Source organism: Tricharina praecox, assembly GCF_024521635.1.
Source record: "Tricharina praecox strain CBS 144465 chromosome Unknown BZA05scaffold_3, whole genome shotgun sequence".
NCBI lineage: Eukaryota > Fungi > Ascomycota > Pezizomycetes > Pezizales > Pyronemataceae > Tricharina > Tricharina praecox.
In genome coordinates this window covers 130229-142202 of record NW_026250405.1, presented here as the reverse complement: position 1 = coordinate 142202, position 11974 = coordinate 130229, and the positions used below count along the sequence as shown (strand labels likewise).

Below are 11974 nucleotides of genomic sequence, written 5' to 3'. Positions count from 1 at the left end.
GGGTTCGCGCTTGATGGATTTGAGCTTTTGTCCAGACCTATGTACTAGTACCTGCTGCTGTTAAGGCTGTATTCTAGCTTCTGATGCGAGATGACCATGCTTATATAGCGTGGTCGTGGGGACATCCTGGCGATTTTTTTGGCGTCTGCTGTTGGTTATCTACTGCTTCTCCAACAAAGTTTTCTCTCTACCTAGGATTCTAGCAATGTTTCTCGATTTGTATCTGCGAAGGTTAATAGAATCTGATAACTCCTTACGACGTGGACTTGTCAGACGGGCGTGAAGGCATAGTCACAGCGGAGACATATGCGATTAATGCCCAACCATTGTAGCAGGCGAGGAGTACGCCGCCGCAGAGGCTGGGAAGCCAAGATCAAGCTGGCCATGTGGACTGACGGCTTTCGCCTGGAGAATGGTGTGACAGGCTAAGAAGTCGCTTGGGAAAATCACGGCTCAAACCCCACATGAGTGGGGACAGGAGGTAATTGACGCCTAGTGTGTGCGCAGCATGAGCTAGGGAACCGAGGAAAGAAGCTGACTGAGCGAATCTGTGCAGGCTCCACACCGTCACCGTATTCGCGGATACCTAGACAGCTTCATATCAGCAGGCCGAAGGCGGACGAGCCAAGATTCGGGCAAACGTACGCCATCGAGGTGTGGCACCACATCAGTACTCTCTAGCAGGCCAAGTCCATATCATGTTCGAGATCCGGCGATGCCCTGTTACGAAAACATGGCCAGTAATGACACAACGGACAGGTAGCTGAAAATAGCTGCGGAAGGACCGGACGCCCGCGGCGTTGAATGGTCCCCATCTAGGAATCGGTACGGGAGGGGCGGCTAGCTCTTCCGAGGTCACAACCAAGCCCGAAAAGATACATCTTCGAAAACAAATAGCCAGAAGCGTGGGACTGGGCGACTGATCGGGTGCGATACAAAGACTACAAGCCGAATCGACGGAAGACGCCCGTCAAGCGCCACGATCTCATACCAGTGCAGGATAGGAAACGCTGTGGCGGAGTGATAGCGAAGCTGTCGGCGAGATGAGGAAGTGAAGAAGAAGCTGTCGACGGGAGGAAACCAATGGGGTTAGTAGTGGGCATCAACGTTGGTGAGCATGGCTGGGTCGGCCAGATGAGGAGGGTGAGAACTTAAGCTGGCACCCACGGGTTTTATTCTTCTTTCTTGATCATCATCTATCGAATAGACGGTCAAACTCCCATCTCCGCTGTCTCCTCTGTGTGTGCTCCCTTCTTCGTCAGGCCTGAAGAGGCATTGACAAAGAACCCTCGCAAAAACACAGAGCGGTCGGGTCCTGTCAGCTAAAGTCCGGCCGCCCGTTCACCGGGCACGACCTTCAATGGTCCAAGAATCGGCCCAGTGCTGTGCACTTGCGGGGCGAGCGGCCGACCATCCCCGAGATCCGGGACCACCTAGGGTTCAATCGGTGTCCGGCGTATGTAGATGGAGCACCAAAGGAAGATAGCGCAAGGTCAAGAAGATCGCCCAAGTGGGAAAGGATTGATGTCGAATAGATAGACAACCTATCTGCAGATGAGTGGTGCAGCCGGGGCAATCGTGAAATTTCTCGAGACGATGGATGTACATAGACAGGAAGGACGGCGCCCACGGCGGAAACGGCAGAAGCTTGCGAAGCATAAGGGCGAGACGAGGAGCTGGAAGAAGAAGGGAGGACGAGGTCTGTAGGGCGGGAAGAGGGGATGCTTTCGTTGTGTAACTTTCTTTCCTTTTGTGTACATTGCCATAATCTTGATCGGCCACATGCAATCAATGATGAATTAAGAAAAAAATCAACATCTTGCAATGCAGGAGGTTGAACTCCCGTCCGGAAGGAGCGATCGGCCCGTGTCTATCATTGCACCAACGCGAGCTCTACACAAAAATTTCCGACATCAAAATGTTTAACTGACCGTTTACACCGAATACAGTGATTTCCCCATCCCAGGGCACAGGCGCCTTCTTGTAAAAATTTCCCCATGGGCCATCACCCCCGGTCACTGTCCGACTCGAGCGGGTTATAGGTATACTGGCAACGCCTTCGATTTCGTCTGTCCACTCCCATCGCTAGCTTTCCCACAGCTCTGCTTTTCCTTCCATTTGTTATAACTTTTCGAGCCCCCAGACACCCTCACACCGGGTTCACAGTTGGGGCGGCGAGAGACCCGGCAACGGTAACGAGTGAGATCCCATGCAATTCGCGGAGTACGAGCTCCTACGTTTCGCATTGGAACAGAGAATATGCCCTGAGAAAGGGCCCTCGCTCGGGCTCGGCTTTTCTACAGGACCGAGCTGCTACAGCGAAGGGATTCCACTTCTGACGTCTCGTCATCTCCCAGCAGCCGCGATGATGCCCACACACACAATGCGTGGCGGTATCGGGAACCGTGGCCGGCATTGGGACTCGGGAACCGTGGTCGGCACATATGGGGACGTGGGAGACATGCCGTGCGACCGTAGGAGTTAATCACGTATCCGGACTCTACGGTTGATGGCTGCGTCTCCCAAGCTGTGTGTATGTACCGTATCTAGTGATCGGTGGTGAGTTAAGTAGCTAGAGCACCATACAAGCGAGACAAAACGGCCCCCATGTACGCAGATTACTCTCACACGTGGGAGGAAGTTCGAAGACAGGGAAGAAGGAGGGGGTTAGCCACCATAGTTGTGGTTATGGTTATGGGGTACGTACTAGCCATACCGATGGAGAATCCTCCAGGATAGCCTGGATATACATATAGGGGGATCCACGACCCCACGCCCGTTTCCTGGACGTTTACCTACATAGAGTACATACCTAGGCGCTTGAGACAATCTGCCGCAAGGGGAGGCCGGGTTTCGGATCAGGATCAGGATTGTGCATAGCCTCCACCGGTGTGGAAACTCCGGGCGTGAAAGTTGGCTGGGAGAGAATATCTACCTACTACCTGCCTGTAGTATAGCGGTGGAACTCCGGTCGTGATTCGATGGGTTCGGGCCGTTTCCAGAACTTTGGCCTCTGGAGTAGAGTGGCTATGTCATATGATATGTCGAGTACTTACCGTGGGATCGGTTTCAAACTCTCAATAGGTCGACAGAGAAATATAGTAGTTAACGAATTCGATATGGGGCTGGCCGCTGGCCGTTGGTCAGAGGGGTTCTGACTAGGTATGAAGTAGCTGAGTGACTGGATGGTTCATCCAGTTTAAATTTGAGGGTTCGGCGCATCTCCCCGGTAACTACATCTTACTTCTTCTGTAGGTACCAGTTGCGCATATTCAGGGGATTTCGCTTCAGTTCGACGCCCCCGAGCACAGCCTCCGGGTATAGAGACAGGTAGGTAATTTACTAGTAGACTACTAGGTAGGAGGTAACTACGATTTCTGGGTAGATGTGTCAACCCCTATGGACCTATGGTGCAAAACTCCTTGGCCGTCGGAATTCCACGAACAAAACATTTGTTTTATCCGCAGTAAGCGACGGGATCGCCAGGATGGTGCGATTGCGATGCACCCACCGCCACTGCCATCATCAGTGTCAGTGGATCACTCCTGCCTTGAAAGGCGGCGACGCAGGCGAAAATCGGAACCAGCAGTATGTACATAGTACATACCCTCAACAATCAGCAGCCGAGAGAACTTATCGGTAACAGTTGTGTGGCGTATGCAGAGTTATCTGAACCTCACTATACCTATGGGGTGTATAAAAAACCTCCACCTTCATCCACAGCCTTTCAAAAATCCAGACACCTGCCCTATCAGAGCTGGTCTGGTCTGGTCCGAGTATGATAGATATCAGTTAAGGCTGGGCAGTTCTTGGGTTCAACTCAACTTAACCATAGCCACGGAAAGTGCGGATGAGTGAGGGTGAGTGTGAGACCGGGGAAGGCGGAATATGGAGCTCTAGCCTCCATCATTTGTGGAGCAAAGAGTGGTGGCATTTCGGCCGAAGAGAAGTAGAATGCCAAGAGAGTACTTGGAATACATAGGAGGGATCAAGTTGACGATACGTTTCAAGCTTCTTCTGAGAAGCGGTGCCTGAGGGATGGAATGATAACCACCAGCCCAAGGTACCTACCCAAGGTATCTATCCCAGCGGCGCCAGCGGCCAGCCATGGTGATGGAAGGCTGACTGTTGACTTACTGATGGCAGCATGTGTCAACTTGGTACTCGACCTAAGATGTAGTTATGTGGAGCTGATCAATTCACATCCAGTCTATCTATGGGCTATACCTAGTACCTTTACCGTAGTATCATACCCGGTTCCTGGCGCCGCAACACGATGTAGTTTGTCTCCAATAACGAGACGATTCCTCGCAGCAGCATTGCAGCAAAGCTTTCATGAATCATGGCATGATATGATATGTAATCTGTATATAGTTACCTCAGACCTATCGATTGAACGATCCCACGGCCCCCGCCCATTTTCTTTCGTTCTTTCGCAAACCACACCACACGACACCCCACAGCGCCCGCCCGCCCGACCTCCCGACCAGACCTGCGTATATCGGTGCCGACAGCCTCGTCGTTGCAGTACTACGGTACGATCCCACCCATATACATATGGGTATTTCGCTACGCCGCCGCCGTGCGTCGGTAACTATGTGTTTCTCGCAGGAAATTCACGCGCTGCCGGCCGGAAATCTGCATCTGCACCTGTAGCTGTAAGCGCCGAACTCGATGCTGATTGTTTGGTTCCTAGCGACTTGCAGAGCAAGTGTCATCCGCGAATCCTGGAAGTATCTGTCTAGGTATCGGATCATGTACCAGGTTCCTTCCATTCCCTTCCAGCGGAAGGAAAGAGCGAGAAGCTACATGGAACCTGGAAGCCTGCAGCCTGCAGCCTGCGGATGGGGATGCACGTGTACTCCACGGTACGGCAGAAACATGTGCTTCCGAGTCCCCACTTCGAAGTTCGGAGATCATTGATGTGACATGATGTGATGGGTGACCCTGACACTTCGGTAGGGAGAGTATGTACATAGAGTAATCGCCGGGCGTCGTATGACGCCTGCGGCCTGCCTGTGTGGGTAGGTGGGTGAACGGATATCTGAAACTCGTGGAGTCGAGAAATGTAACAACGTACTTGCTTATTTGCCTGCGAGTGCTAAACCAAGCATTCGCTCGCTCGCTCGCTACTGTGGTAAATCCATTCCGAAGTGTCCACTGTCCGGGACTCCGGGGAAATTAGAAGTCTATTTCAGTGCTCGGGACTGGATACAACCTCATTACCTCGTGCGATTGGGAGGTTCGTCCTCAGCCGCGAACCATAAACACAAACCGTTCCGCTGGATCGGACTTCGAAGAACTTTGCGAGCTGCAATTGGTGTGGACAGAGCTCAAAGGAAAGAGCCGACATTCAGCTGTCATAGGTAGTACCTATTGCCGAAAGTGATGTTTCCCGACGATGATGTTTCCCGACGATGATGTTTCCCGACGATGATGTTTCCCGACGATGATGTTTCCCGACGATGATGTTGCCCGACACCAAAATCAACTTCCCATCATGTTATCCTCTTGAGTCGTCAACCCCGGCCTCACCGTCGCCGAAGGCCATACAAACGGTATTTCTCGCCACTCTACCTTTGGCGCAGCCCTCTTTCCATTCACGCCACCGTTAGACAGAATGACAGACAGCCAGACAGACAGGAGGAAATTGCTTTTCCTCACCTCACCGAGATCGCATGTTCGTGTAAAGTAGTGACATGGGGACTCCGCGCTAACGAGTCCTGGGACCTGACGTGAGCCCCCCTACCTGGACCCTGGTTGTTTCACGGGCCGAGAAATGCCGAGACAGAGAGAGAATGTTTGTTCAGGAATCAGAGTGGTTGCCGGAGTTAGAGTAGAGTAGAGTATCGTACAGATCTACAAGCGAGCTGATAGGTATAATGTACTCTACATAGAGTACCGTACAGTCACAGCATAGAGGGCGTATGTACGGTACGCCTATCATGTGACGCTCCAGAGGACCGTCGGCGGCGGTGTGTGAGCGAGCCCAAGAAAACTGCAGGCTGCGTACGCCGTCATACGCCGTACGTACGTACATGATCTCCCGCCGGCGTTCGCTTCATGGCCCGGCAGAAGCGAGCTGGAGCCTGGAGCCTGGAGCCTGGACGGACTTTCACTGTTCAGCGGCGGTCGATCGCAGGGCTGCACCAGTAACCAATCTGCGTATGTAGTATAACTACCACAGAATACTTGGGTATACGATGCTTGGGTACTTGGCTGCAGACTGCAGTCATGCGGCACTCCGGCCTGGGTTCGGGATCAGGCTGCTGTGTATCCGGTATCATACATGCTGTGTGTTTGGGTGTGTGGCATCGTAGGTATCACAGGTCCCGCCGCGGTGGATACATACAACCCGAGCCCGAGGAAGGACTTAGGAAAGTACCTATAATATAGTATAGACTGATAGTGGGATGAAGCCTAATTGCTCCCGGATTCGATCCATTATATTCCCCTCATCGTCACTGTATGACTTCCAGTAGCAATCTCCCATACAGTGCACAGTCATGAATGATAAACATTCGCGTACCTAGGTACCGCTCAATCAAGTGACGAGAATTGAACCAGGCATCGCGATGTACCAGTAAAATGTACCTATATCAGCAAAGACGAGTCGGGCATGAACACTATCATTACGTTGTGCAAACCCATTCTCCGGAAGTTCCATAGTAGTACCGGTAGTATCCACACGCCTCTCTGTGAGACGTTTCCACTCGAACCGCACCGCACCTACTCACTCTTTACGGCCTCCCATTGACGAGTCCTCACCCATCCTTGCGCCATACGTTATCGGACTCCACCACGACCACCGCCATCCGCACTCCGAGCAATCAAGAGCCTACTGTAGAGGCCGATCTTTCTAAGTTCTGCTATCCAATATCCAGTATCCACGCCTTTGCATACGGCGGTGGACTCGTCTGGCGTTGCCTCCCGTCAGTGATGCTGGCCGCTGGCGCACGGAATGCATCGACCGACCGACGACCAGTAACGAACATATCGGATTGTTTGAGTCGGTTGTTGCGAAGCGATGGAGGAGCTGTCAGCGAGGGGAGGACTTGTCAGCGGGAGGAAGCGAATGTGGTTAGTCATAGGGAGCATCAGCGTTTGGCGGGTCTAACAGGGTCGCCTGCTTCTTCTTCTTCTTCTTCTTCTTCTCTTTCTCTCTCATCATCTACCGAATACCTAAATGATCAACCTCTATATCTTCTCTTTCTTCTGTGTGTGGGATCGTTGCGATGGTGGGAAGTGAATGGGTGTTGCACTGGAGTCTAGATTACCGGTATGTACATTCATAAGTATTCAACTATATGCTGACGTCGCAGCGGCTTCGAGAACATCTTCTCCGGCGAACCTCCCGAGTCCCGACGACGTCAACATTGCGACTCCGAGACAGCCTTCGCTAAGATTTTATTTTTCATTTTCTTACACTCGGGTTTTCCCACCTCGCTCCACGATCTACATGCTCCTGGGTGGATCCGGACGATGGACAGCCAGTGTTCAGTGGTCACAAGGGTTCTTTTAGTGGCATTTACCCCACACCTTCTCGCGGGTCGCAATCAATTAATGCCCGACGGCCCAGGTTACCGACCACAAAAAGAAACAACACCGACAACAACGGCAACGATGCACGCAGCACGACTGGAGGCTAGCAGAGGCGAACAAGCTTCGAGCTGGGCGCAGGCTTGTCGGAAACGGATATATGGCATGTGGCCCACATTCTCCGAGACATCTTCGGGGAGGGAGGGGTGTGTGTGGGTGAGGGTGGCAGTGTGTGTGTGTCCCGGCCCGGACTGACGCTGGAGATGCGGAAGCCAGTCTCTGCGTTCCCCCTTCCCCCGCATTCTGGGAATATGTATGCTATGTACTAGTACTTCTCCACCTATGCACCAAGGCCGCGCGAGCATCGTTCCCATGCCCAAGTACCTGCTATTCCCAACTATGCGGTTTACATATCCGTGCAAGCTCCCCATCTTTGCTACATAGGCTCAACTACCCCTCCGACGATATTCACACACATACCTGCTTACTTACATGGCCTATACCGAAGGCCTTACCGGTCCGCGTGGCTTTCGCTTAATCGTCCTCAGATGTGGTACATATGGGAGATTGGAAAGAAGGAAAGAGAGAAAAACAGAAGACAAGCCCCAGCAGACTCTGGTCTATGATATAGTACCATATGCTGCGATGCTCGCTTTCGCCCCGTTCGGCTCTCCCGAGAAAGAGCTACCTATGGATGTGCATACTATATTTTACGTACCGTACATCATGCCTCACCTCCCTGAACACACCCCTCCTCCATAAAGAGATGGAGTAGTTACCGGTAATATATGCTTGCACTAAGCTGTATGTACTTGCCTGTGTATGTATTACTTGGTTTCTGCATACGAGTAAGCGTCTCTGGAATGCACTTTAGCGTACCGGTTGATACTATACGGTACAGACAGGTACTGGCCTCTTAAGAAGAAGATCCCTCTGCACCTTCCTTCCCCCGCCCCGATGCTCATCGGTTCCGGGGTAGGTTTGTATCTTTTCGCCAATTTTTGACAACATATTCTCAGCAACCAATATATAGTAAACCGTCCCTTCTATCGGTTGGTGGGGCCCCCACTCATTCATTCCCATTCCCCCTTGGGTGAGCAACTGGGAAACAAATACACACCTTAAGGACGACCGATCTGCCTTTGGCGGCTCTCCGGCAGCAAAACACACCCACCCCGCCAGGTCGCAATCCACCTCTCATCGGAACACACACCCACAACACCCGCAAAAATGTCGCCATCACATCGGCCGCCGCGCTACGAGATGGAACGGGACGACACTGATTTCGAATCGGCAAGCTACCGCAACACACTTGACTCGTCAGTCTACAGGAGTCGATACGAATCGTACGCCTCGTATGGCACGGACACGCCGGTTCACCAACACATCACCACCGTCGCCCATGTCGGCTTCTCGGATGCACTGCTGGCGCAGAAACCCCAGCCGTTCACACGGACTATGTTCAAGCTATACTTCTTCCTGTTCATCGCATTCCTGAACTCGTGCATCAACGGCTACGATGGAAGTCTCATGGGCGGCATTAATGCCATGAAGACATATCAGAAGTATGTATTTGCTTCGCCCCTCTTATACCTAACATTCCATACACACCCTACATATGAACTGTAGACTGATGATTCGCCCGTTGAAAAAAATAAAGTTATTTCAACATGACAACAACAGGTTCGAAAACGGGTCTGGTGTTCTCGATATACACGATCGGCAATATCGTTGGTTCCTTCTTTTGCGGACCGTTCACGGTAAGCTTTTCGGTGTTGGCGCAATGGTCGGTTATTGCGCTGTTGTTGTTGTTCGAGAGGGCCGGGGGAGCTGATGTTCCGTCGTTCAGGACTGGTGGGGTCGGCGTTGGGGAATGTTCATCGGAGCTTCCATCATCATTGCGGGGACTTGTATTCAGGCTCCTGCGACCAATCAGCTCATGTTTATGGGCGGCCGCTTCATACTCGGCTTTGGAGGTTTGTTGCCCCCGTTCCAGTGTTCCGCACTCCGTAGTATGCGCGCGCTGACATTCTTCTTTTTTCTTTTCTTTTTTCAGTTGCGACATGCGCAACGGCAGGACCTTCGTACGTCGCAGAAATGGCACATCCCGCGTGGCGAGGAACACTGACCGGAATGTACAACACATTCTGGTTCGTGGGAGGAATTCCGGCAACTTGGACCATCTACGCGACCCAGCAACTCGAGGGCGACCTTTCGTGGAGGCTCCCCATCTGGTTGCAAGCAGTCGCCTCAGGAGGCGTCATCTTGGGTTGTCTCTTTTGCCCCGAGACACCGCGATGGGTACGTACATACCTATGAGTACATGTGATATGATTGGAGCTGTTCGCTGAGAAGTTGTTTCGTACCACATAGCTTGTGTCTAACGACCGCCATGCCGAGGCCATCAGTGTCATGGCGAAATACCATGGAGAGGGGGATAGGAACTCGCCCATCGTCCTCTTGACGTATCGCGAAATGATCGAGGAGATCACCACCGAAGGTTCCGACAAGCGGTGGTGGGATTATGCTCCGCTCTTCAACTCGAGGAGTGCATGGTGGAGAATGGCTTGCGTTGCGGGCATGGGATTCTTTGGTCAGGTTTGTTTCCCGGGAAAACAAAGGCTTTTCGACTTCACATGCTGAACTGTTCCGCAGTGGTCTGGAAACGGCGCTGTCTCATACTTCATGCCCGTCCTGCTGGACACCATCGGCGTCAAGGACGAACGGACACAACTGCTGTACAACGCGATCCTCAACGTGCTCTCGTTCATCACGGCGACATTGGGAGCTCGATTCGTGGACAGTTTTGGACGGCGGCCGGTGCTTCTCATTTCGACCGCGCTCTTCGTGGTGCTATGGACCGTCATCACCACTCTGACAGCCATCTATGCCAACAAGGAGAACGAGAACCTCGCGGGATCGAGAGCGACCATCGCCATGATCTACGCCTTCGGCATCACCTATAGTTTCGCATACACGCCGCTGCAGGCACTGTATCCGGTCGAGTGTCTCTCGTACGAGACTAGGGCTAAAGGAATGGGGCTGTACAATCTGATTGTCAATATCGCCGCCTTCTTCAACGTAAGTGATCGCACACGGTCCCATGGTGTCGCCGAACCGTCGACTGACTGACTGACTGACTGGGTAAACAGACATACGCGATTCCAACTGTGTGGGCCAAGATCAAGTGGAGGTTCTACTTTGTCTTTATTGCATGGGACGTCTTTGAGGTCGTTTTCATCTATTTCTTGTATGACACCTACGCACCTTCCATCCAGCGGCCCGATTTTAGAGCTAACATGTCGTTGCTACAGCTTCGTGGAGACGAAAGGCCGCACGCTCGAAGCCATCAACGAAATCTTTGAGGCGCCATACCCAAAGAAAAAATCGATACAGAAGCACATAGTCGTCGTCACCGACCGGGGAATAGTCGACAAGGGCCTCGAGGACAGCTACTAGTAGTACTGACGAATTACCAAGAAAAAAGACTTTCCTTTCTTTTATTCTTCTTTTTTTTCTGCTTCAGTGCAGGTTTTTTATTCTTCTTCTTTATTCTTCCTCCTTTTTTGTTTTGGATATCCTGTATAACGTATCGATCGAATGTACATTTCACGAATTCAACCCACCCACCTACCCACCCACCACCCCACGGCAGCGCGGCGTTTTTTCTTTCTCTTTCTTTCCGGTCCTTTGCATACTAGTTGTTTTTTGGTCTTTTCTTGTCTTGTCGTGTCTGGCTTTGTATTTCCATTTTCGCCTTATGCATAAAGTAAATTGGGGGACCGGGGTGCGGTGAGGCGGGCGCGGGGGCGGGGACGGGGACGGCTGGGGATGGGGCTGGGGCTGGGTTTGGGACTGGGGCTGCGGCCGGGGCTGGTCATCATAGGGGCACGCAGAGTGGAGCGATGGATGGGGATGGGATGGAGAACAATGGAGAACAATGGAGTAACTACTACAAAGTACAGAGTACTGGTTTGCGGGATTTCTTTGTGATTCTCGACTTCAATTTTTTCTTCTTCTCATGGTACATACCGGTAGGCATGTAACTGTAAGCACCTGAGTCGGTTTCATCCTCGTGTTGAGACTCGATTTATGTCGATTGATGTGATTGATGTCTCGGTCTCGGTCTAGGACTCAGCGAGCCGGCGGCCCTGTTCCACACACCGGTGTACCGTCCGAGTACTAGTACTTCTCGGACTCGTAGACTCGCACGGATGTCCGGCAAAGAATTGAAGATAGATACAGCCTGTATGTAACCATGTGTATGTGGATGTGGATGTAGCAGTAGGTACTGTAGCAGTAAGCAGTAACTAACAAGTAGTTGGTTCGACGACCCGACAGCTTCGTCGTCGGGTTCCCGGTCAGCTTACTTGACATACTGACAGACTTGACAGACTTGACAGACTGGAGGCGCATTCCGGGGGCGCAGAACAAT

The 11974-nt window shown here is 52.1% G+C and overlaps 1 protein-coding gene across 1 annotated transcript; it reads left to right on the top strand.

Moving 5' to 3' along the window:
* Nucleotides 1-8480: 8480 nt before the first annotated feature.
* On the top strand, nucleotides 8481-11359 carry BZA05DRAFT_386339 (uncharacterized protein). The gene is made up of 8 exons (XM_051482481.1): nucleotides 8481-9104; nucleotides 9200-9299; nucleotides 9389-9515; nucleotides 9596-9840; nucleotides 9913-10137; nucleotides 10195-10620; nucleotides 10692-10789; nucleotides 10854-11359. The coding sequence occupies exons 1-8, from the start codon at nucleotides 8770-8772 to the stop codon at nucleotides 10996-10998; spliced, it is 1701 nt and encodes a 566-aa protein (XP_051342801.1). The 5' UTR covers nucleotides 8481-8769; the 3' UTR covers nucleotides 10999-11359.
* Nucleotides 11360-11974: the final 615 nt, after the last annotated feature.